The sequence below is a fragment of the Ornithorhynchus anatinus genome, chromosome 11, assembly GCF_004115215.2.
Source record: "Ornithorhynchus anatinus isolate Pmale09 chromosome 11, mOrnAna1.pri.v4, whole genome shotgun sequence".
Taxonomy (NCBI): Eukaryota; Metazoa; Chordata; class Mammalia; order Monotremata; family Ornithorhynchidae; genus Ornithorhynchus; species Ornithorhynchus anatinus.
This window is the reverse complement of record NC_041738.1, coordinates 12,881,369-12,902,132: the sequence shown is the minus strand read 5'-3', so window position 1 is coordinate 12,902,132 and position 20,764 is coordinate 12,881,369. Positions and strand designations below refer to the sequence as shown.

Genomic DNA, 20,764 nt, shown 5'->3' with positions numbered 1-20,764 from the left:
CAATCAACAGTATTTATTGAGTGTTTACTATGCGCAGAGTGATGTTCCAAGCGCTCGGGAGAGGACGGTGCAACAGAATCGGCAGCTGCCCATAATGAGCTTACAGCCTCTTCATTCACCGATTCATTCAGTCGTATTTATTGAGCGCTCACTGTGTGCCAAGCACCGTCCTGAGCCCTTGGCAGAGTCCAGTGTAACAATAAATAGACATTACCTGCCTGCAGTGAGCTTACAGTCTGGAAGGGGAGATGGACATTAATTAATATGAATAAATAAGTCGTTTTTAACCGTTTGAGGATACGAACATAAGGGCTGTGGGAGTAGAGTGAATATCCCTTGTCCAAAGGTCACAGATCCAAGTGCGTTAGATGACGCAGAAGGGACAGCGAGCTGGGGAAAAGAGGGTTTAATTGGGGAAGGCCTCATGGAGAATATATGACCTTAACTGTGCTTTGAGGTGGAGAGAGTAGCGGCCCGGCGTATACGTAAGCTTGTTTTGGGCAGGGAACGTGTCTATTTATTATTATATCGTACTCTCCCAAGCGCTTAGTACAAAGCTTTGCACACAGCAAGTGCTCAGTAAATACGTTTGAATGAATAGAGGGAGTTCCGGGCTAAGGGGAGGACTTGGGAAAGAGCGCCCTGGCGAAATAGACAAGATCGGGGCACAGAAAGAGGGGAAGAGGGCAGTCCCATTAGAAAATCAAAGCAGGTGCCCGAAAAGCCATTCTGGAGGGGGAGCGGTTGTGCCCAAAGCAGCGCTCGCCCAGGTTGCTCCCACAGCTGGTTCACCCGGGTAGACTAGGCTCCATCCAGGTTGCTCTCCTCCCGTCGACATCACAGGCCCTCACGTGGGGGTAGCTGCTTCTTCCGTTGTCGAGTGTCCTAGCGGGTGCTCAGAGATGGTCAGTGTCTTACCCCGGGCCAAGCAGGATATCAGAGCCAGGAGTGGACCGAAGGCCTCCCACCCCGGCCCGGGACAACTGGCCCACTCCACCTTCGGCTGGCCTCCGGTCTCCGTGGAGAAGAGGCGTGTGGCCAGGTCCCTCGGATTCGTCCCGCGTCCAGTGCTCTGGGAGGCCCCGGTGCCCAGTCTGGAGCGTCCCCCGCCCCCAGGGGACTTCCCAGAGGGCCGCCCTCTCCTTTAACGACATCTCTGTCTTCTTTCAGACCCATTTACCCAATATTAAAGTCCACGCTTACTTCGCGCCGGTCACCCCGCCGCCTTCGGTAGGAGGCAGCAGACAGCGCTTCTGCAGATGCTGTATCATCCTATGACCCCGGAGGGCGTCGACCGTGGCGGAACTGACTATTTAAGGACACTTTCTGGCTCGACCGTGGAGTCTGTCCGACGGCGGCGGTGGTAACCCCCAGCCTCCCAGACCGGGGCCTCCCCACCCCTCTCCGCCCCCCAGAGCCACCCATCCGCGGCCGCGCACCCCCCCCCCCCCGACGGCGCCGGATCCGCTTCGGCTTTTTCTGGCGGGCGGATTGCCGTCTTCCGGAACCGGTCCCGCCGGGCGTGCTCCGGAGGAGCGGACGGGGGACGGGGCGGGGGGCGGGCGTGGAGGAGGAGACGGGAGCGTTCCGGCCAGCCCGGCCCCGCCCGCTGCCACCGGGGATGCGTCCCGGGAGCGGGCCCGTCGGCCCGTCGGCCCACGCCTCCCGAGTAGGAGGTGGTGTGAACGAAGCCCCCACGCACAGTTAACCTTGCATCCAGGGACCAGGGGGAAAAGGAACCTCCGCTGCCCCAAGGGAGCCGGAGGCGGCCGCCCCGTCCGTCCCCCGGGAGGCGGGATCCCGGTGCTTCTCAGCCCGTTCCCCCGTCCGCGGGCTGAGCGTGCTCACCCCGATGGGTCTTCGGTTTCGCCTGTGTTAATAGCTTTCTGCCCTCCGGGGCGGCTGCGACGGAGCTTGAAATCTCTCCCAGTACGACGCGTCTCTGTGTCTCTGTCCGTCTGTCTCTCTCCCTCTCTCTGCCTCTGTTTTTCCTCTGTCCCTCTCTGTCTCCTCACGGACCCACTCTCGTGTTCTTTTAGCCTCTCCCCGTTCCTTCCTCTTCGGTCTCCGATCGATCAGTCGAGGTCCTCGGACTCTTTTTAAAAAGCGAAGGTATTTATCAATAAATGTTGGAGATTGCCACTTTTTACCAGAAGAGGGCTCTGCCTGACGTCCTGTCGGTCGGAAAGCCCGCAGAGAACCTCTCGGAGGGAGCCAGGTTGAGGCGGAGAGGGCCCGTCGCCTTTTTTCTTCTTTTTCCTCTCTCCCCAGAAACAAATTAAACCCTCGCCGTGCCGATCGGCCCCGGGGAAGAGACCCCGGCCTAGGCGTGGACGGCGCCGGCCCAACGCCCCGTCCCTCCCGTCTTTCCCGAGGCCGAATGGCCCGCCCCTTCTCGGGGACCCTCCGGGAGAGCGGAGAAGAGCGTCCCTGGGGGAAAACCCAACCGAACGCCGCCCCCCCCCCCCCCCCCGGTCCCCTCCCCGTCCGCCCGCCGGCACCTCACCCCGTGGTGCGGTGAATTGGGGGCGTGCCCAGCAGCCTGGCGTGGGTGTATGTGTGTGGGTGAGTGCGTGCACGTGCGTTAAAGGTAAGTGTTTTGGTGGGGCATACGGGCTAGTAAGCGCCCCTCCAGCAGTCTTCCCCGCCCCTCCTCTCCCCGGCTCAGACGCTGTCACGGGCCGCTGCTGCTATTTTGGCGGAGAGGGTCTAGCCCGATCTGGTCGCTTCGGAGGACCGGACCCTCCGCCGTCCCCCCCGAGGCTTCAGTGTCCCGGCTCGGTGGACTCCCCCCGCCCTCCCCGAGAGCCTGTGGTGAGGGCAGCGGAGGAGGTTCTTTCCAAAGCATGGGAAAGGCATTTTCCCAGCCCCGAGGGCCACGCCTCCCACTCGTTTAAGATGTGAACAAGCCCACCTCGTGGGCCCCAGACTCCTCGGGGTCTCCCCTCCCTCCCCTCCTTTCCCATCCCGAGTGGCCTCGGCAGTTAAGGGGAGGGGTCATCGCCACGCGGGCCGGCTTCCTTCCCCGCCGGCAGTCAGCGTCGGCTCAACGACCGTGGGTCAGGGGTCGTCCGAGAATCGGATCGGGTTTTTCATTTCATTTTCATCCCATCTCGCCCTGCCCCTTAACCCCAGAAAACGCCGCCCCCACCCCCCCGTCTTTCCTCTGTCACCCCCCTCCGAGCCCGAGCCACTTCCTCCCTCGGGAGGTCGGACGCCGCATCTTTCAAGCCGCCGCCGGCAGCGGTGTCGGTCGCGTCGGTTCCAGGCTGAAACTCGGAAAGGGACAGAGAGCTTTCTGAGATGGGGACGGCGGGCACGTCTTTGGGGTCTCATTTCCCTCCCCAGGGCTGGTCGGGTAATCGTTGGGGGCTCCAGGCAGCTCTTCTTGGGTGCTCTGTGCAGGAGCACCGGGGTGGGGGACAGGGCCCGGACCTCCCCCCTCACCGTGACTTTGCTCTTTCCGGGATAGATGTGCTTCCGCGTCCGGGTGATCTTGGCAACGTTCCGGGTCCAATCGTGGGTCCTCTGTGTGCTGGGCACAGAGGCGGGGCAGGGTCTGCATGCTGGGCCCGCTGGAGGGGGAAAACGTAGGCTGGGGGACGGTGGGGAGGGGATGGTGAAGCCCCCTCCTGGTCGGAGGGGCAGGCTGAACAAGGAGGCGCCAGCTCTGTCTTGCATTTTTTCAAGGGAGGGCTTGGGAAGGAGTGAGCGGGCCCCTGCTGTCTTACTGGTCCGGGCACCGGCCTCAAGCCTAGGCCTCTGAGCCCACCACGGTCCCTCACTAGGTCTGTGGGGCCCAGGTGGAACCACCGGGGCCAACTCTCGGTTGTGAGTGTTGGGGGTGAAGAGGAAAAGGATTTTAGCTGTGGGGGAGGACCGTCACCGGGGAACCGACATGCCGGAAAGACCCTGTCCGGGGATCTTTTCAACCCCAAAAGGGCCTTCTCGGGACTTGTCGAAGAGCTGAGGCGAGCGAGGTCGGGCATCCGACATACCGCCTTGGCAGCCCTCATTCCGTGGAGTGGGCATCCGTGGATCGAACCCCCCTAAATCTGCTGTCCCCATTCCCCTCACCCCCAAATCGCAAGCGTGCGCTGGTCCAAGTGTCCGGGGGTAGCTGGGATAGGGTCAGAGGTAGCTGCTGTTGAAGTGACCCCTTCCTTGAACGTCAGAATCTCCGTTCTCACCTTCTGCGTGTGTCTCCCCTCTCCCGCGTTCTCTCAGCATCACCCCATTCTACCCCGTCCCGCCTTTATTTATTCCTAATGTGTATTTATCACTCATGGCTGGCCCATGGGGTCACCACCTTCCCCTTTCCCCAAACCCAGATGCAGGGAGCATCAGGGTTCCTCCCTGTAGTGCCTCAGTGGATCGAGAAGTTCCCGGGGGCTGGGGGTCCCGGGCCCACTCCTCCACTCCAATACCTTTTGCTATTGCTACGGAATCCACCGGGCATCTGGTCACAGAGTGGCCTTTTGCCCCAGCCCTGGGCCCGGGCATCCCCCCAGCCCTAACTCCCTTATAGGCTTCTTGTTTTCTCCTTTGTCTCTTTTAAGGTTTTGAGGTTGGTAGCTTTTTTTTTCTTTAGCTCTGCTTCCGTCTCTCCCGTCTCCCGGGGCCGAGAAGTCGTGCGGGCGCGTGTTAGGGCTGGGCTCTCAAGCCCTTCTAGCTCAGCGGAGTCGTCGACCCCCAGGGAGGACGTGCTGAGCCGCGGACCGTGGAAAGTTTGCCCCAACTGGACCTCTAGCTCGAGGTCAGCGGGGCCCTGTTGTGTGTGTCTGGTGGCTCGAGCTTGTAAAGAGACTGCCCGATGCCCCGGAGCAGGGTAACCCTGGCTTCCGTCCTTACCCTCCTGGCACGTCTTTCCTGCTGTTCCCTTTCTCGTTGCCCATCGGACCATCCTCTCTGAGGATCTCCTTTAGACCATTACACCTCCGGTCTCGTCCCCTCTCCCCCTTTGGACAAACCTTCCTGAACTGGCACCCTCCCTCCCCGTCCCCTCGGTAGGTGCCCGAGTGCCCTTCTCCTGTTGGCCGGCCACCGGGACGTGCAAGCCAGAACCGCAGCGTGTGAGCCCTTAGTCCTGTAGATTCGTGAGCGAGCGCACGTTCTGAGTTCTGTGGAAACCTGGGTTCTCTCACCCGGTCAGGTGGTCGGTGTTTCGATGCCTTTACCCCTCTTCCCCAAGGGTAGACGGATGTTGCCAACTGGGGTCTGGATACCCTGCCAAGCCCCGGGGGGTGATGAGCAGTCAGCGAGGTAGGGTAGAGACTCGCTCAGCCTGTGGTGAGGGGTTTGCTTGCCCAGGAGGGGAGGGTTTGTGGATCTGGCTCGGTTTCCTGTTCCCTGGAGGCGGTGGGTCCTGGCAGCTGTTGGACCTCATTTGCTGAGCTGGGAAGGTGGGGGCCGGGTGTCCTGCCCAAGCTTGGCCCTGGTGCTTTGACTGAACCCTGGCCGGAGGTCGGGTCTGTAGAGAAGGAGGAGGAGAAAGGCTTCGGTCTAGGATTCCCACCCAATCCACCCGTGCTGGAGGCTTCTGTCCCTGTGGGACACGGCGGACAGACATCTTTTGTAGCCTTGGAGGTCCCTCTGGAAAAGGGTTTCTTTCCTGGCCTTCCCGGCTAGCCCCCGCCGAGGTGCCGTCCACCTCATCCGCTGCTGAGGAGACCGTGTTTGGAGGTCACGGGGGGAGATGGGATGGGGCGGGTTCAGGCTCACCCACCTCAGGGACCCCACAGGAGCGGGAGCTTTTGGGGGATGGGCCCTCATCGCTTTTATTTCCCCTCCTACCACAATCTGTTCCTTCCACTTTGCCCCCTAGAGCAGTGAGATCGGAGGGTGCAGAGAGCCGTTGGAAAGATGCCCCAGGTTAGACTCGGGCGGCGCCGTCCGTGGCCTCTCCCCTCCCCTGGCCTTCTCTGCCCTACTTTCCTCGGACCCGGCGGGGCAACTGTGCCGGTGGCGGTTGGTGCCAGTCGGGCAGCTTCCGGGTCCCGCCCCCACCTCCTTGCTGCTTACCCACAACACTGGGCTCCACGGGCCCCGCCCGTCTGAATCCCGGCCATTCAGGAGATGGAGGCCGGGACCGTTCCCTTCCCGCGTTGCCCGACTTGGGGCAGGGGAGACCAGCAAGCCCGGGCAGCTGCCGGCGGGGCCGGAAGAAAGCTCTTGGCTTGGGTTCTTTTGCCTCCTCTCCCCGCATCGTGACTCAGTGTCACTTTGTGGTCCTATTCTAGGAAAGCTGCTCAGCTGGGGGCCCGAAACGCTGCCAGGAACCGCCTCAACCCTGGTCCCCGCAGCCTCCCCGGGGCCAATTTTTAGGAGCCAAAGCCATGCGTCGCCCCACGTGGGCATCCGGGACCCTGGCTTGGCTCTCTGCTCCCGCCTCTCCTCCGGGGGACGGCGCGGTCGCGCTCGCCGGCACCCCCGGCCCGGGCCGCAGACCTCCACCGCCCTCCGGGAGCCGGATCAGGGCTGGGACTCACCCTTCTTGGTTCATTTCCGGCCCGGACCGGCAGAAGACGCCTTGGGCCTCCCGGGGTTGGAAATGGAGAGCCATGAGGATGGGCTCCCCGGCTGATCCTGCCGGACTGGCCCTTGACTGGCCAGAAACGACACCTGGCCCTCCCGTTGGTGTGGCCAGGTGGGCCGGGAGGCTCTGGGAGCCGTGGGTGCCCTCTCCCCGACCCCACTCACTCCCAGCAAGAGCAGGGGTGGGGGCTGGGCCCGCCGAGAGGGTGCCAGTGATGGGGCAGTTGGGAGTGGGATGAGGCTGGCCTCTTAGTGCCCCCCTCTTGGCCGTGCTGAGGCAGAGGAAACCACTTGGCCGCTGCTCCCTCTGTGCCAGCCACAGCTGGGCCTCCCCCCACCTCACCGGCCACAGCCCCCCCCGGACCCTTCCCCTTTGTCCAGGTCAGAGCATTTGACCTCAGTCCGGCCCCATCCCAACACCTCTTCCTTCTTTCAGCAGGGGTTTCTCTCTCGGCCTCGAGAGGAAGGTTTCAGTCAAGTCGTGGCTTCGAGGTTCAGCCGGTCGTTTCATAAAGGGATTTATTTATTTTACAAAGTAGCGTGGGGTCCCTCCACGAAGCGAAGAGGGTCTCGGCTTTGTCGCTGCTGGGCCTCTGAGGCAGAGAAGGTGTCGTCGGGGGGTACCCGCAGCTGCCCCCCCCCAACCCTCCCCCCTGTCCTGGGCTCCTCAGCCCCAGCCCACAGGCTGGCACAGAGAAGCAGCTTCTCTGCCCTCCTGCAGCAGCAGCACGGGGGCAAGCTTTGGTGGAGGGGCAAGCAAAGGGGACCAGGGAGAGGGCAATGGGCCAGGACCCCATCCTCTGCCCAGGACACACATTCCTGCAGTCCCCAGCCTATCCCTTCCCCCTCGGGGAGTTTTCAAGCTGTTGGGAGGTGGTCCCCTGCCCCCTCAGACTTCCCCCTCCACCACAGACCTGTTCCCACCCCAGCCCCCTGCAGAAGACACGGGGGACGGGCAAGGATTTCTTTGGCTTTCAGTTGAGTGACTTTGGACTATACTACAACACAAAGATATGATCTTTTTTATAAATATATGTAAAGTAAATTGTTATATAACTATTGTTTCCTGTATGTTCTAATTTTGTTTTATGATGTAATTAAAGGAAAGAAGCCGGGTGCTGATCTGGCATTTTATTTTCCTGCAAGGGGGTGGAAGGAGCAGCCCGTCCCCTCCGGCGTTTGTCGTAGAGGCTGAGGAGATGTCCCCTTTTTGCCCCCCTCCTGCCCCTGTTCTTTCCCCGTCCTTGCTCCTGGGAACAGCAAGGGCCACGGCAGGAACTGGGCCTCTTTCCCTGCGACAGCATGGCCCGCTGCTCACTCCAAGCCAGCGAGAGGCAGCGAGCCGGGGCCCAAAACCCTCTCCTACCAACTTGAGCCGGGACTGAGGGTGGGCGCGACTCCGGGAGTGGCGAGGGAGGGGTTGTCCCTGTGACATCCCCCTGACCACAGCCTCCACCCCCTCTCCCGAGACTGTAAACTCACTGTAGGCGGGACATGCGTGTTCGTTATATCGTACTCTCCCCAGCGCTTAGTACAGTGCTCTGCATACAGTAAGCGCTCAGATTCGTTTGAACGGAAGCATCCCCTCCCACAGCTGAAGGCCGAACTGGACTGGGCTCTGTGGTGGAGACGTAGCGTCTGGTTAGAGTTGAGAGAGGGCTTAGGCCTCTACTTCCTCCCGGGGCCTCCGGGGTCAGGTGGAGCTGTGCTTTCTCAGGTCCTTGGAGAGGAGATGACCGAGCCAGGTCCACCTCACTGCAGGATTGAGCATCCCCCGACCCCCTTGGCCTCCAACGTCCTGCCCCGGGGGGGAACCGGGCGGAACCGGGAAAAGCGTACAGCCAGGGAGAGGTGCTTCAGGGACTGAGAGCCCGCCACTTCGTTTCTAATAAGTGTCCACCCGTGTAGCACAGTCTTAAAACGAGCAGCGAGTTTAATAAAAACAAACCTTTTGAAAAACAACAGGGGTCGGTGCTTTCGGGAGCTGGCGCTGTTCTACTTCTCTACCTCGTTCCCCCATTCATTCACTCTGTCGTATTTATCGAGGGCTTACCGTGTGTAGAGCACTGTACCGTCACATCCCCCAACACGGCAAGGGTGAACGTAGAAAGCCTCCGCCACCGAAACGGCATGGGGCAGCTCCCGGCTAATGTCCAACGGGTTCAGTGGCCCCGAGCTTCCCCCCTTCCCTCTCCAGCCCCTGCGAGCTGGGGTGCGGCGCGGGAGGGGCCGTCTGAAAAGGCGGATAATCCGACGCTAGGCTCAAGTCCCCAGTTTCAACAAACTCCCCCCCCCCCCGACCCCGCAAACCTGACTCTGGGTGCCCCCCTCCCCGCCCTCTGCCTTCCAGAGGAGTGCTCACAGAGCAGAAATGGGCAGCGGGAAGCAGAGGGGAGCCGTGGAGGCTGCAGCCTGGTGAACCGGCCCGTGGGCCCAGACCCTTGGCCGAACCGCTCCTCTGGGCACCCCCTGGAGGAAGGGGGACGGTGACTTGGCTTCCGTCTCCTGACGTCAGAGCGGGACGGGACTTATCTCAGGATCAGGTGGTAGCCCTCTGGGCTCTGCACTATAAGCAACAGAAGGGAACGTTAGGGCAGAGGCAGAAGGCGAGGTATTAGGCCCGGGAGGACGGAGGGAGAAGAACAGGGCCGGAGAGGTTAGCGTCACGGCAGTGTGGAGGTGAGAACCAAGGCGGCCTGCACCAGCTCGTCCGAGCCCTCCTGCCCTGTTGGCCCGGGAGCGGAGGCCTTTCTTTCCCAGCCTCCCTCCAGCTCAGGGTTTTGGGGAGGGAGGTTGGGGGCCAGCCAGAAACCCAAGGCCCAAAGCTGACCGGCTGTGGACCGATGGAGGGTGAGTTGCCTCAGTTTCCCTGCCATTTATATGAGCAGTCCTCATTTCCTCAGACCCATGGGGGTCAGTGAGACCAGAGAGAGATAAAGCCCCTGGGGAGCACTAGCAAGTCAAAGTCGGCCCCGGGGTGATTGCAGTGCCAATAGGCACAGGCACAAGCGTAGCGAGTCAACCGCTCTGGGTTCTGTGCCCCTTGACTGGAGAGCTGGCAGGGGGCATAATCCAGGTCCTCAGGGAGCCCTCAAAGGCTTCAGACCCCAGCAGAAACTTGGGGGGATGGAGGAGCTGATCTCTAATAGCCGGGACAGATGATAGGTCATCAGGGTCACCGCTTCCCCCCGTCCCTCCCGCCATCCGTCGTCAGGCGGGACGTGGCTTCCAGGGGCAGGGTTGGGGAGGGAAGGGGGGCTCGATGGTATCTTGGAGGGAGAGGGTTGGGGTGGGGGTGACGCGCTAGTGGAAAAGAGGGAGAGAAAAGAAGACGTAGGTACCTTTCTTTACAATGGCCACAAAGCACGATTCATCCACCATGTTCCTGACCACCTGTAGAACGGAGTGGGGGATGGAGGGCGAGGGAGATAGCTCAAGGGCAGGGAGGGGCCCGGCGCAAATCCGACAAGACCGCAGCGGAAGGGATCGAGGTTAATAATAATAATGTTGGTATTTGTTAAGCGCTTACTATGTGCCGAGCACTGTTCTAAGCGCTGGGGTAGACATAGGGGAATCAGGTTGTCCCACGTGGGGCTCACAGTCTTAATCCCCATTTTACAGATGAGGGAACTGAGGCTCAGAGAAGTTAAGTGACTTGCCCACAGTCACACAGCCGACAAGTGGCAGAGCTGGGATTCGAACTCATGAGCCCTGACTCCAAAGCCCGTGCTCTTTCCACTGAGCCACGCTGCTAGGTTAGATCTAAGGAAGACTCTCCACCCATCCCCCCGCCCCACTTATCTCGTCCAGAGGAGATGACCACCCTCCCGACCCCCCCGGCCCCTTACCAGGTCACTAATAAGAACGAGGATGCCGGCGGGGCCCTGGCGGGACAGGCGATGGATCCGATTGGCCGGGAGGGTCAGGAGGTCAGCCAGCTTGGCTGTCAGTTCTGCCGAGCTGAGTTCTTCCAGGTACACTTCCTGGTACAGGGCTGGCGAGGGTGCAGGCATCGGGGGGCCTTGGGGAGGACCAGTTTCTCCTTGATTATGGTATTAAACCCTTAGTCAAGCCCTGTGCTAAGCGCTGGGGTAGATACAAGATAAGCAGGTTGGACACCGTCCCCGGGCAGCCTCTGTCCCACGCGGGGCTCACAGTCTTCCTCTGCATATGAGGGAACTGAGACACGGAGAAGTTAAGTGACCGGCCCGAGGTCACACAGCAGACAAGCGGTGGAGCTGGGATTAGAAACCGGGTCCTTCCACTCCCGGGCTGCTCCTCAACATGCTTCACAGGGAAGGGTCCTGCTCCCTCCTTCCTCGGGGTCAGGGACAGCGGAGAGCGCGTTCTAGACCTTACCGCAGGGTCGGAGGGTGGGGAAGACACATCTGACCCCTGACCCCCCCCCCCCCCGGGGTCTTACTTGAATCTGGGGTCTTGGGGCTCTCGCCTCCCGGAGGCTGGGCTTCACGGGAGATGTACAGGGTGAGCCGGGGCCGGACGGACCTGGGGCAGAGGAACAATCTGCAGGTTAACCCTGCCCACTCGGAGGGCACAAATGCCACCCAAGAAAGGAAAGAGGACGAAGGTCAATTCAGGTGGCAGGACCTGGGAGAGAGGCTGGGTCTGCCTTGTGGAGGCCAGGCTTCTGGGCCATTGCTCATCTGAACTCCCCCTACGGGGAGGGGTGGGGGTGGGGGGCACTGGAGAGAACTGCCTGGTGGGGTGGGGGGTGAGAAAGGTCGGACCTCCCCCGTGGGCTCGGGGTCCCCAGCTCCGAGGTCCTGCTGGGGAAGGTGGTCCCAGGACTGTGCCCCTAAGCCAACACCCTCCACTTTCAAACAGCAAACAGAAACTCCTCCCCATCCGCTTTAAAGCAGCTCATCCCCTTGCTCCCTCCTACCTCATCTCGCTACTCTCCTACTAGACCCCAGCCCGCATTCTTCGCTCCTCTAACGTCAGTGAATTCACTGTACCTCCTTCTCGTCACTGTACCTCCATCCCCTCCATCTTGGGCCGACCTCGAGCCCTCCTCCTGCCTCTGACCTGGACCGCCCTCCTTCCTCATATCCAAACAGTGACTCATCCACCTCCAAAGCCTTATTGAAGGCCCACCTCCTCCAAGAGGCCTTCCCTGACAAAGCCTTCCTCTCCTCTTCTCCCCCTCCCTTCTGTGTTGCCCTGACTTGCTCCCTTTATTCATCCCCCTCCTCCCAGCCCCACAGCACTTTTGGCCATATCTGTCATTTATTTATATTAATGCCTGTCTCCCCCTTTAGACTGTAAGCTCGTTGTGGGCAGGGAGATTGTCCGTTACACTGCACTCTCTCAAGCACTTAGTACAGTGCTCTGCACCTAGGAAGCGCTCCATAAATACGACTGACCGATCCTCCCTTTGCAGTAGCGTCCAATCCAGCCTGGACTCCAGTGGGACTGGGACAAAACCGAGGCCACGGTAAGAAGTTTTCCCAGTCGGGGCCCAGCCCGGTGCCTGGGCACATCTGCCGGCCCCCATCCCCACCCCCACCCCGGGCCCCCTGCCCACCCTCTGCCCGGCTCCCGGAGCCACTCGCCTGGCTTTCAGGGCGTTGGAGAGTCGGATGCCATCAGCCGCTCCGCAGATCTGGATGAGGTCCCCTCGGGACAGTTTCAGCAGGTCGGCGCCTGGCATAGGATGGCACGGGACTCTGGGACCCGCGCCTGCTACTACCCGCTCCCTCGGTGGGCAAAACCAAGTCTATACTGCAGCGGCATCCCCCACCCCCAACCCCGCACCCCTCAAAATGGGGCCAGACCCTTTCATTCATTCATTCGATCATATTTACCGAGCGCTTACTGTGGGCAGAGCACTGTACTGAGCGCTTGGGAGAGTGCAACAATCAACAGACACATTGCCCACCATCAAGCTCATATAATAATAATAATCATTATGGCATTTAAGCGCTTACTATATGCCAAGCACTGTTCTAAGCGCCGGGGTAGATACAAGGTCATCAGGTTGCCCCACGTGGGGCTCACAGTCTTAAATCCCCATTTTACATATGAGGTAACTGAGGCACAGAGAAGTTAAGTGGCTTGCCCAAGGTCACACAGCAGACAGGTGGCAGAGCCGGGATTAGAACCCACGTCCTCTGACTCCCAAGCCCGTGCTCTTTCCACTAAGCCACGTGGAAAGAGTACACTCGGAGTATACTAAAACAATAAACAGTGACATTCCCTGCCCGTACAAGCTTACTGTGTAGAGGGTGCGGAGACAGACATCACTACAAATCAATCAATGACAGATATGGACATAAGTGCTGGGGGGGCTGGGAGGGGGGAAGAGAAAAGGGAGCAAGTCAGGGGGATGCAGAAGGGAGGGAGAGATGAGGAAAAGTGAGGCTTAATCAGGGAAGGCCTCCTGGAGGAGGTGGGCCTTCAATGAGGCTTTGAAGGGGGGAGAGTCATTGCCTGTTGGATTTGAGGAGGGAAGGCGTTCCAGGCCAGAGGTAGGATGTGGGCTAGGGGTCAGCGGCAAAAAAGATGAGATCGAGGCACAGTGAGAAGGTTAGCACTTGTCTGCTATGTGACCTCGGGCGGGTCACTTCACTTCTCTGTGCCTCAGTTTCCTCATCTGTAAAATGGGGATTCAATGTCTGTTCTCCCTCCCCCTTAGACTGTGAGCCCCATGTGGGACAGGGACTGTGTGTGACCTGATTATTCTGTATCTACCTCAGCACTCAGAACAGTACTTGGCACAGGGTATTTAACAAATATCCCAATTATAAGCATGAGATAGGGTAAGATATAGACCCTGACCCCCAAGGGGGCTCACAATCTAAAAACAGTGGGGGAGGGGGTGACCAACAGACCCGTAAGACGCAAGAACGATAAACAGGACAAACGCAGGGCGATTTCAGGTTCCTCGTGGTTCAGACCGACGCACGGAAGCCACGGCCTCAATCTCTCGTCTCTCACACCTCCCCCCTCAGCTCTCGTTCGTCCTTCCACCACCCGGGTGCGGGGCAGGGAGAGGAAGGTGTCTCCCACTAACTAAATGAAGCCCAGAGAGGGTGAATGACTGCTGTACTGCCACACAGCACAACACGGCCAAAACTGGATGGAGTCTCCTACTGAACCCCAGGTTTGTTGCTTTTCAAAAAAATCACAAGATATTTATTAAGCCTTGACTGAGCACTGGGGTAGATACAAGCTAATCGGATTGGATGTCACCCTTGTCCCACATGGGGCTCGCAGTCTTAATCCCCATTTTACAGATGAAGTAACAGGCACAGAGAGGTGAAGCGATTTGCCCACGGTGGCCCAGCAGACAAGTGGCAGAGCAGGCATCAGAACCTAGGTTCTTCTGATCTCCAGCCTAGTGCTCTAGCCACTTGGCCGTGCTGGTTGTCGGTTCCCGGTCCGGGGCCGTGCCCGGGCTAAGAGGCTGGGGACCCAGCCGACGGACCCCTCCCCGGCCTTACCGGTGAAGTTGGCGAACATTCTGCAGAAGCTGGAGAAGCGATGGCGGTGTAGCCACTGCTGGGCCTCGGGAATGGAGGCTCCGGGGCTCAGAGCCTGCAGGGAGAAGGGATTGGAGACAGTGTAGGTTGGTGGGAGGGGAGGGGAGGGTGGAGAGGAAACTGCCCAGCCCACCCAGCCTGAGCCGGGCGACCCCCCAAATCTGACTCTGGGGTTGATTCCAGAGCGGGGCCAGAGCCGACCACCAGAGGACAGCATCACCACAACCCCGGTGGTGGTTATTATTAAGAATAATAATGGTATTTATTAAGCGCTTACTATGTGCCATGCACCGTTCTAGACACTGGGGTAGGTACAAGGTAATCAGATTGTCCCAAGTGAGGCTCACAGTCCTAATCTCCATTTTACAGATGAGGGAACTGAAGCTCAGTGAAGTGACTTGCCCGAAATCGCACGGCTGCCGAGTGGCGGGGTCGGGATTAGAACCCATGACCTCTGACTCGTAAGACCATGCTCTTTCCACTGAGCCACGCTGCTTCTCATGGCCTATTGGATAGGCCACGGGCCTGGGAGTCAGAAGGTCATGGGTTCTAATCCCAGCTCCTTCACTTCTCTGCTGTGTGCCTTGGGCATGTTACTTCACTTGTCTGTTCCTCAGTTACCTCATCTGTGAAATAGGGGATTAAGACTGTGAGCCCTCTGCGGGACAGGACACTATGTCCACCCCGACTTGCTTGTATCCACCCCAGAGCTCGGTACTGAGCTTGGCACATAATAAACGCTTAACAAATATTATTATCGTTAATAACCCTGGAAACGGGTAGGAGTCGGGTCTGGGGGCGAAGTGGGGAGGGCAGAGACGGGACCGGGTCTGGGGGTGGGAGGTTCTGGGTCTGAGGTGGGGTCATTACCTCGGCCTGGCTGTCCACGGAGCCGTCTGAGAAGGGGGGGGGAGGAACAGACCCTGCGGGGAGCAAACAAGGGCTGGAGGCCGGACGCCTGGGTTCGACCCCAGATTCACCCCCCCGAGTCTCCCGGCCGGGACGGACAGGCAGGCCTCCACCTCCTCCCTCCCCTCCACTCACCTCTCCGGGCTCAGCAGCTTGTAGGGGTGAGGGGAGGAGAAGCAGAGGGGGCTGGGAGGCGCGTGCGGGCTGCAAGAGGTTTCGGGCCATGGGGTGCACTGTGGAATTGGAGGTGGGGGGGATTAATAACGTTGGTGTTTGTTAAGCGCTTACTATGTGCAGAGCACTGTTCTGAGCGCTGGGGTAGATACAGGGTCATCAGGTTGTCCCACGTGAGCCTCCCAGTTAATCCCCATTTTACAGATGAGGTAACTGAGGCACAGAGAAGTTAAGTGGCTTGCCCACAGTCACACAGCTGACAAGTGGCAGAGCCGGCATTCGAACCCATGACCTCTGACTCCCAAGCTCAGGCTCTTTCCACTGAGCCACGCTGATTAGTGTGGCCTCACCTTCCTCAGCCGCCCCCCAAAGAAAAATGGTCACAGTTCTCTACGCACTTTTGGTTTTATTTTCTTTGACATTGTCTCACATGCCGTTTTTAATGTTTTATTATTCCCCATATGTCTGTCTAAAGTCCTCCCTCCCACCTATATTCATAGATTGTGAGACCCTCGAGGGACAGGCTCTGTACTTAACGCCCCCTCTTTCCCACTGCTCAGTAGATTGCTCCGTATACAGCAAGCGCTCAATAAATATGGTTCTACTACTAATAATACGATTCTGCTACTAATAGAAAGAGACCAGTGAGATCAGAATCTCTCCCTCTGTCTCTGTCTACCGAAGACCCGAGTTCTCGTCCTAGTTTTACCCACATCTACCGTGTGACTCAGACTGGTCACTCACCCTCTCTGGTCACGCATCCCCACCGGTACAAGGGGAGGAGCCACCCCTAGCCCTGCCCTCCCCCCCAGTCTAGCCCTGACCTCTCCCGACCCCACAAATCCAAGGTCCCACAAATCCAGGGCCCGGGCCTGTCCCCACCTCAGTGAGCACGGTGGTGTCGTAGGACGGCTGGTACTTCTCCCTCTCCAGGGGCGGTTGCTTCTCGATCTTCTCTCTGTCCGTCTTCTGCTTCCGATCTGCGCCCTTGGGCTGGGAGGGGCGAGGGGCGAGAGGGTCCCTCAGTGGGTCCCCTCTGGCACCTGCGGGAGGGATGGAGAGGAGGGGGCGGCGGGGGCGGGTACCTTGAAGACCTTGATGAGGCAGCTGGCGGAGTGCAGGTGGTCCGGGCCCACCGCCTTATCCCCCGGGCGGAACGTGTCGATCTGGATGCGGAAGGGGACGCCCTTCTCCCCACCGTTCTTCCGAGGGGTGAACTCGGTGCTGATGCAGTGCACCTGGGGGACCGAGGGGGAGAAGGAAAAAGGGGGACAAGAAAAGGGGGAGAAGAAAAAGAGGGGGGGAGGGGAAAGGAGGAAGGAGAGGAAGAAGAAAGGGGGAGAAGGAAGGGGGAGGAAGAGGAAGAAGGGACGGAGAAGGAAGGGGGAAGAAGAGGAAGAAGAGAGAGAGGAAGAAAAAGGAAGGGGGAGGGAGAAGGAAAAGGGAGGGGGGAGAAGAAAGGGTATGGGAGAGGAAGAAGGGAAGGAGAAGAAAGGGGGAGGAGAAGACGGGGGAGAATACAAGGAAGAAGAAAGTTGGGAGGAGGAAGGGAGAAGGAGAAGAAAGGGGAGAAGGGGGAGGGAGAGGAAGAAGGGAGAGAGAAGGAAGGGAAGAAGAAAGCGGGGAGGAGGAAGGGAAGAAGAAGGGGGAGGGGGCGGGGGAAGGAGAAGAAAGGGGGAGGGAGAGGAAGAAGGGAGCGAGAGGGGAGGGGGAGAAGGGGAGAAGGGAGAGAAGAAAGGGGGAAGGAGAAGGAAGTGGGAAGGAGAGGAAGAAGAGAGAGAAGGAAAAGGAAGGAAGGGGGAGAAGGAGAAGGAAGGAGGAGGGGGAGGGAGAAGAAAGGGGGAGGGAGAGGGAGAGGAAAAAGAAGGGGGAGGGAGAAGAAAGGGAGAGGCCGGCTGCCACTCGGCCCTCTCGTCCGCGTCAAGTGGGCAGGCGACGCCCAGGCAGCTCACGTCACGTTGTCCCTCCGGCCGAGCTCAGATTGCCCCCCGACCACCCCCCTCCATCCTCTTCCTCCTCTTCCTCCTCCTCCCCCGGCCCCGCACCTGCAGGAAGAGCGACGTCCTCTTGGCCGGATCCCAGAGGAACTCCACCGTGTTGAGCAGGGAAGAGAGGACCTGCGGCTCCACCACGCCCACCGACAGGGGGATGTCTGCGTTGGGGGAAGGAAGGGGGTGAGAAGGAAGGCCGTCAGAGCTGCCCCCTCCCCCCCACTCCGTCCCCGACCCCCTCCCCCCAAGGCCCCCTCGGCCGGCCCTCACCTATGTCCAGGATCCGGTCACCGGGGCGACTCCACCTCCAGCCTTCCAGCTGCTGCTGCTCCGTGTACTGCAGGCGCCGGTCGTGAAAAACCACGCGCACCACGCTCTGCCGGTCCGGAGGAGGAGGAAGAGGAAGGCCTACTGAGAGCTCACCTCCTCCAGGAGGCCCTCCCAGACAGAACCCCCCCTTTCCCTCTGCTCCTCCTCCCATCGCCCCGACTCCCTCCCTCTGCCCTAACCCCTTCCCCGCCCTAAAGCACTTGTGTCTATAAGTTACAGATCTACGATTCTATTTATTTTATTAACGATGTGTATATATCTATAATTCTATTTATCTATTCGGACGCTATTGAAGCCTGTCTACTTGTTTTGGTTTGTTGTCTGTCTCCCCTTTCTAGACCGTGAGCCCGTTGTTGGGTAGGGATTGTCTCTATGTGTTGCCCAATTGTACTTTCCAAGCCTTTAGTACGGTGCTCTGCACACAGTAAGCGCTCAATAAATACGATTGAAAGGAAGAGGGGGAAGAGAAGAGAGGAGGAAGAGGAGGTCGGGAGCTGGCCACCAGCTCCACCCACCCCCCTCCCCAACTGGCCACCTCTAGGCCCTTCTCCCTGCAGTCGGGATTTCACTCTGCTCAAAACGTGGTCCTGCTCAAGTCCACCCCGCTCTTAGGAACCCTGCAGTGGTTGTCCACCCATCTCTGCCTTACGCAGAAACTCCTCCTCCCCTTCTGCTTGAAAACACTTAATCAGCTCTCTCCCTCCTATTTATCCACTCTTCCCTCCCACTGTACCCCAACTCACATTCTACGTTCCTCTCAGGGCGTCCTATCCAGGAGGCCTCATTCTTCCATCTCCCACCACTGACCTCCCTCTCTCCTGCCTTCCCTCTGCCTTCAAATTCGATCGACCACGTTTCCCCGCCGTGTTTTAGAGACCTTCTGAATCAATCTTTAGTATTTATCGAGCGCCTACTCTGTGCGGAGCATCGTGCTTGGGAGAGCGTAAGTTAGTAGACACAATCGCTTCCTCAAGGAGATGACAGTCAATCAGGGAAATCGCCTCTCTTCCAGGCCACCTTTCGGGATTCATTTATGATCTTCCCGGTTTATGCCCACCCTCCCCCAAATGCCCCCTAAGCACTTCTTACCACCTAGGCACTTCAGTATTCACAAGCTTCCCGTAGCCCTTGAGTATATATTTTATATACTCTTTTACCGCCTGTCCTTAATTCATTTTAGCGTCTGTCTCCCTAGCTAGATCTTGAGGTCAGGGATCATGTCTACCTACTCGATGGTACCTTTCCGAGTGCTTAGTACAAGGCTCTGCACGCAGAGCTTTCAGTGCCCCGGGGGGTGCCAAGCTCCAGGGAGGGATGGGGAGGGGCAGGGGCACCCACCTTGAGCAGCCGTGGGCACTCTGAGGCATCACCCAGTTTGGGATTGCACAGCATCCGCACCTCATAAGACTGGCCTGAGGGAGACGGGCCGGAGAAGGGGTCGAGGGTGAGGGGCAGACCCCCTCCCTCTCCCCTAGATGCTAGTGATCCCAAAGCGATCCCACACCAACCCTCTTTTTCTTTCCCGCCACCCCCCGCCTCTTTTAATGGTATTTGTTAAGCATTTACTATGTTCCAGGCACTGTACTAAGCGCTCGGGTAGATACAAGCTAATCAGGTTGGACACAATCCACGTGTAATTCCCATTTTACAGGTGAGGGAACAGCGGCCCAGAGAAGTGAAGTGACTTGCCCAAGGTCACACGGCAGACAAGTGGCGGAGCTGGGTTTCAGGCCCGTGCGCTACCCATTAGACCATGCTGCTTCTGTCTTCCAAAAGCCCTCTCGTTCAAAAGTGGGTGAAGATGGCACCGCCCCTTCTACCCAGGGATAAAGGTACTCATTTAGCATTTATTACATGCCAAAAGCTAGGGTAGGTACAAGATAGTCAGGTGGATCGTTAGGAGGGCACATTCTCAGACTGGGAGAGCAGCTATTTCATCCCGTTTTGCAGATGAGGAAAACGAGGCCCGGAGAGGCTAAGTGACTTGTCTCAGGTCACGCAGCAGACCGACGGCAAGCCGGGGATTGGAACCCAGATCTCCTGACTCCCAGTCCCACGCTTTTTCTATTAGACCCCGCTGCCCTCTCTCTGGGGGTCGGCCACATACCCCTCCCCGTCCCCAGTGCCCCCCCGGTACCCTGGTTCAGGTAGGTGAGGGTCTCCTCGTGCTGCTTGACGGCTGGCGAGGTGGCGGCACAGAGCACGTACTGGAAAACGGGGCAGTGCAGGTCCGAGGTGGAGATGGCCTGAGGTTCCTCCTGCTTCAGGTAGGGCAGGGCCAGCGGCTCCCTGACGGGGCAGACGGGCACCATCCAGCTCTCCTGGCATCGACTACTTCGTGCCATCCAATGCCCGGGAGGGAGGCACCTTCCCAGCTCCCAAGGGAATTTGGAGCCTCTCCCCCGCCGCCCCCCCGCCCCCGGTGGCACAGAGACGCTAAGGGGCCTGGAAGAGCCTGCCTGTGCCCCCGAGGTTGGCACGGCTCTTCTGGCTCTGCCCTTCTGCTGGGACTGGGGGTCGGGCAGCCCTTCTAAACTCTGAACTGGGGCTGCAGCCAATTCCCCACGCCAAGGCAGGCCCCTGCAGCTCCTAGGGAATCTTCAAAGGTAAAGGAGGGAAAGGATGGGGGAACAGGGTCCCTGAACGAGAAATTCTGCCTCCCCACCCCTAATCCGGGCCACCGTGGAGACCCGGGAGTCCCGTCGCAGTGGTCCCCTCTCTTCCTGCCGGGGAGAAACCTACCTGAGCAGGTTGCCGGTGGGACTTTGGTAGACTTCTCCCGGACTGGGCCAGAAGTGCTCCGACTGGTTGTGCCAGAAAAGCATACTGGGGAGGGATGGGGCGAGGCGGCTTGGCCTAGGGAGGACTGGACTGGGCTAGACTGGACCGGTGGGCGGAGGGTCAGCAGAGGGTCGGCAAAGCCAGGGAGGAGCGGGGTCCCCACTGGGAGGGGCCGGGCGAGGGTCGGGGTCTTTATAGACCGGCGAGCACGTGGGGAGGGGGCGGGGGCCGAGCCTGGGGCCTGTGATTGGCCGGAGGAGGCCGGGGGGGCGGGCAGCGGCAGCCAGTCATTCGATCGGATTTAGTGAGCGCTTACTCGGTGCAGAGCACTGTGCTAAGCGCTGGGGAAAGTGCAGTACAACAATAGACAGTGACATTCCCCGCCCCGTTCCAAGCTCTGGGGAAGCTTGAAGCAGATTGCCTTCCGCTCGCTAGCCACCGCCCAAGCTAGGAACGGAATGGTTAGGCCGCTGCTTGACTCTCCCTCCCATAGCCGAGACTGGTAGAGTCCTGGAAACTCTCCAGGTGTGACGCTGAGAGGGG

General features: G+C 59.5%; 2 protein-coding genes and 1 non-coding gene across 7 annotated transcripts in view; 1 reads left to right on the top strand and 2 right to left on the bottom strand.

Annotated features, from left to right (window-relative positions):
* The window catches only part of FBXL20 (F-box and leucine rich repeat protein 20), a 79,549-nt gene extending 78,227 nt beyond the window's left edge, over positions 1–1,322 (top strand). For all 5 annotated transcript variants that reach the window (XM_029074386.2, XM_029074388.2, XM_029074387.2 and 2 more), the window contains exon 15: positions 1,171–1,322. In XM_029074386.2, the coding sequence (XP_028930219.1) occupies positions 1,171–1,278 (108 nt within the window). In that variant the 3' untranslated portion in view covers positions 1,279–1,322. The remainder of the gene's footprint in view (positions 1–1,170) is intronic.
* A 7,498-nt stretch (positions 1,323–8,820) lies between these two features.
* On the bottom strand, positions 8,821–20,371 carry LOC114814955 (transcription factor CP2-like protein 1). Its single transcript, XM_029074384.1, is given in 16 exon segments — positions 8,821–9,100; positions 9,876–9,927; positions 10,383–10,555; positions 10,958–11,040; positions 12,108–12,198; positions 13,998–14,091; positions 14,907–14,937; positions 14,939–14,959; positions 15,081–15,178; positions 16,002–16,112; positions 16,205–16,357; positions 17,165–17,271; positions 17,381–17,486; positions 18,779–18,852; positions 19,578–19,729; positions 20,183–20,371. Coding segments are annotated over 16 exon segments (1,467 nt in total). The 5' UTR covers positions 20,266–20,371; the 3' UTR covers positions 8,821–9,062.
* Positions 20,372–20,626: 255 nt separating this feature from the next.
* Positions 20,627–20,764, bottom strand: LOC114815276. The gene has a single exon (XR_003763040.1). It is a non-coding gene; the product is annotated as a small nucleolar RNA SNORA7 (small nucleolar RNA).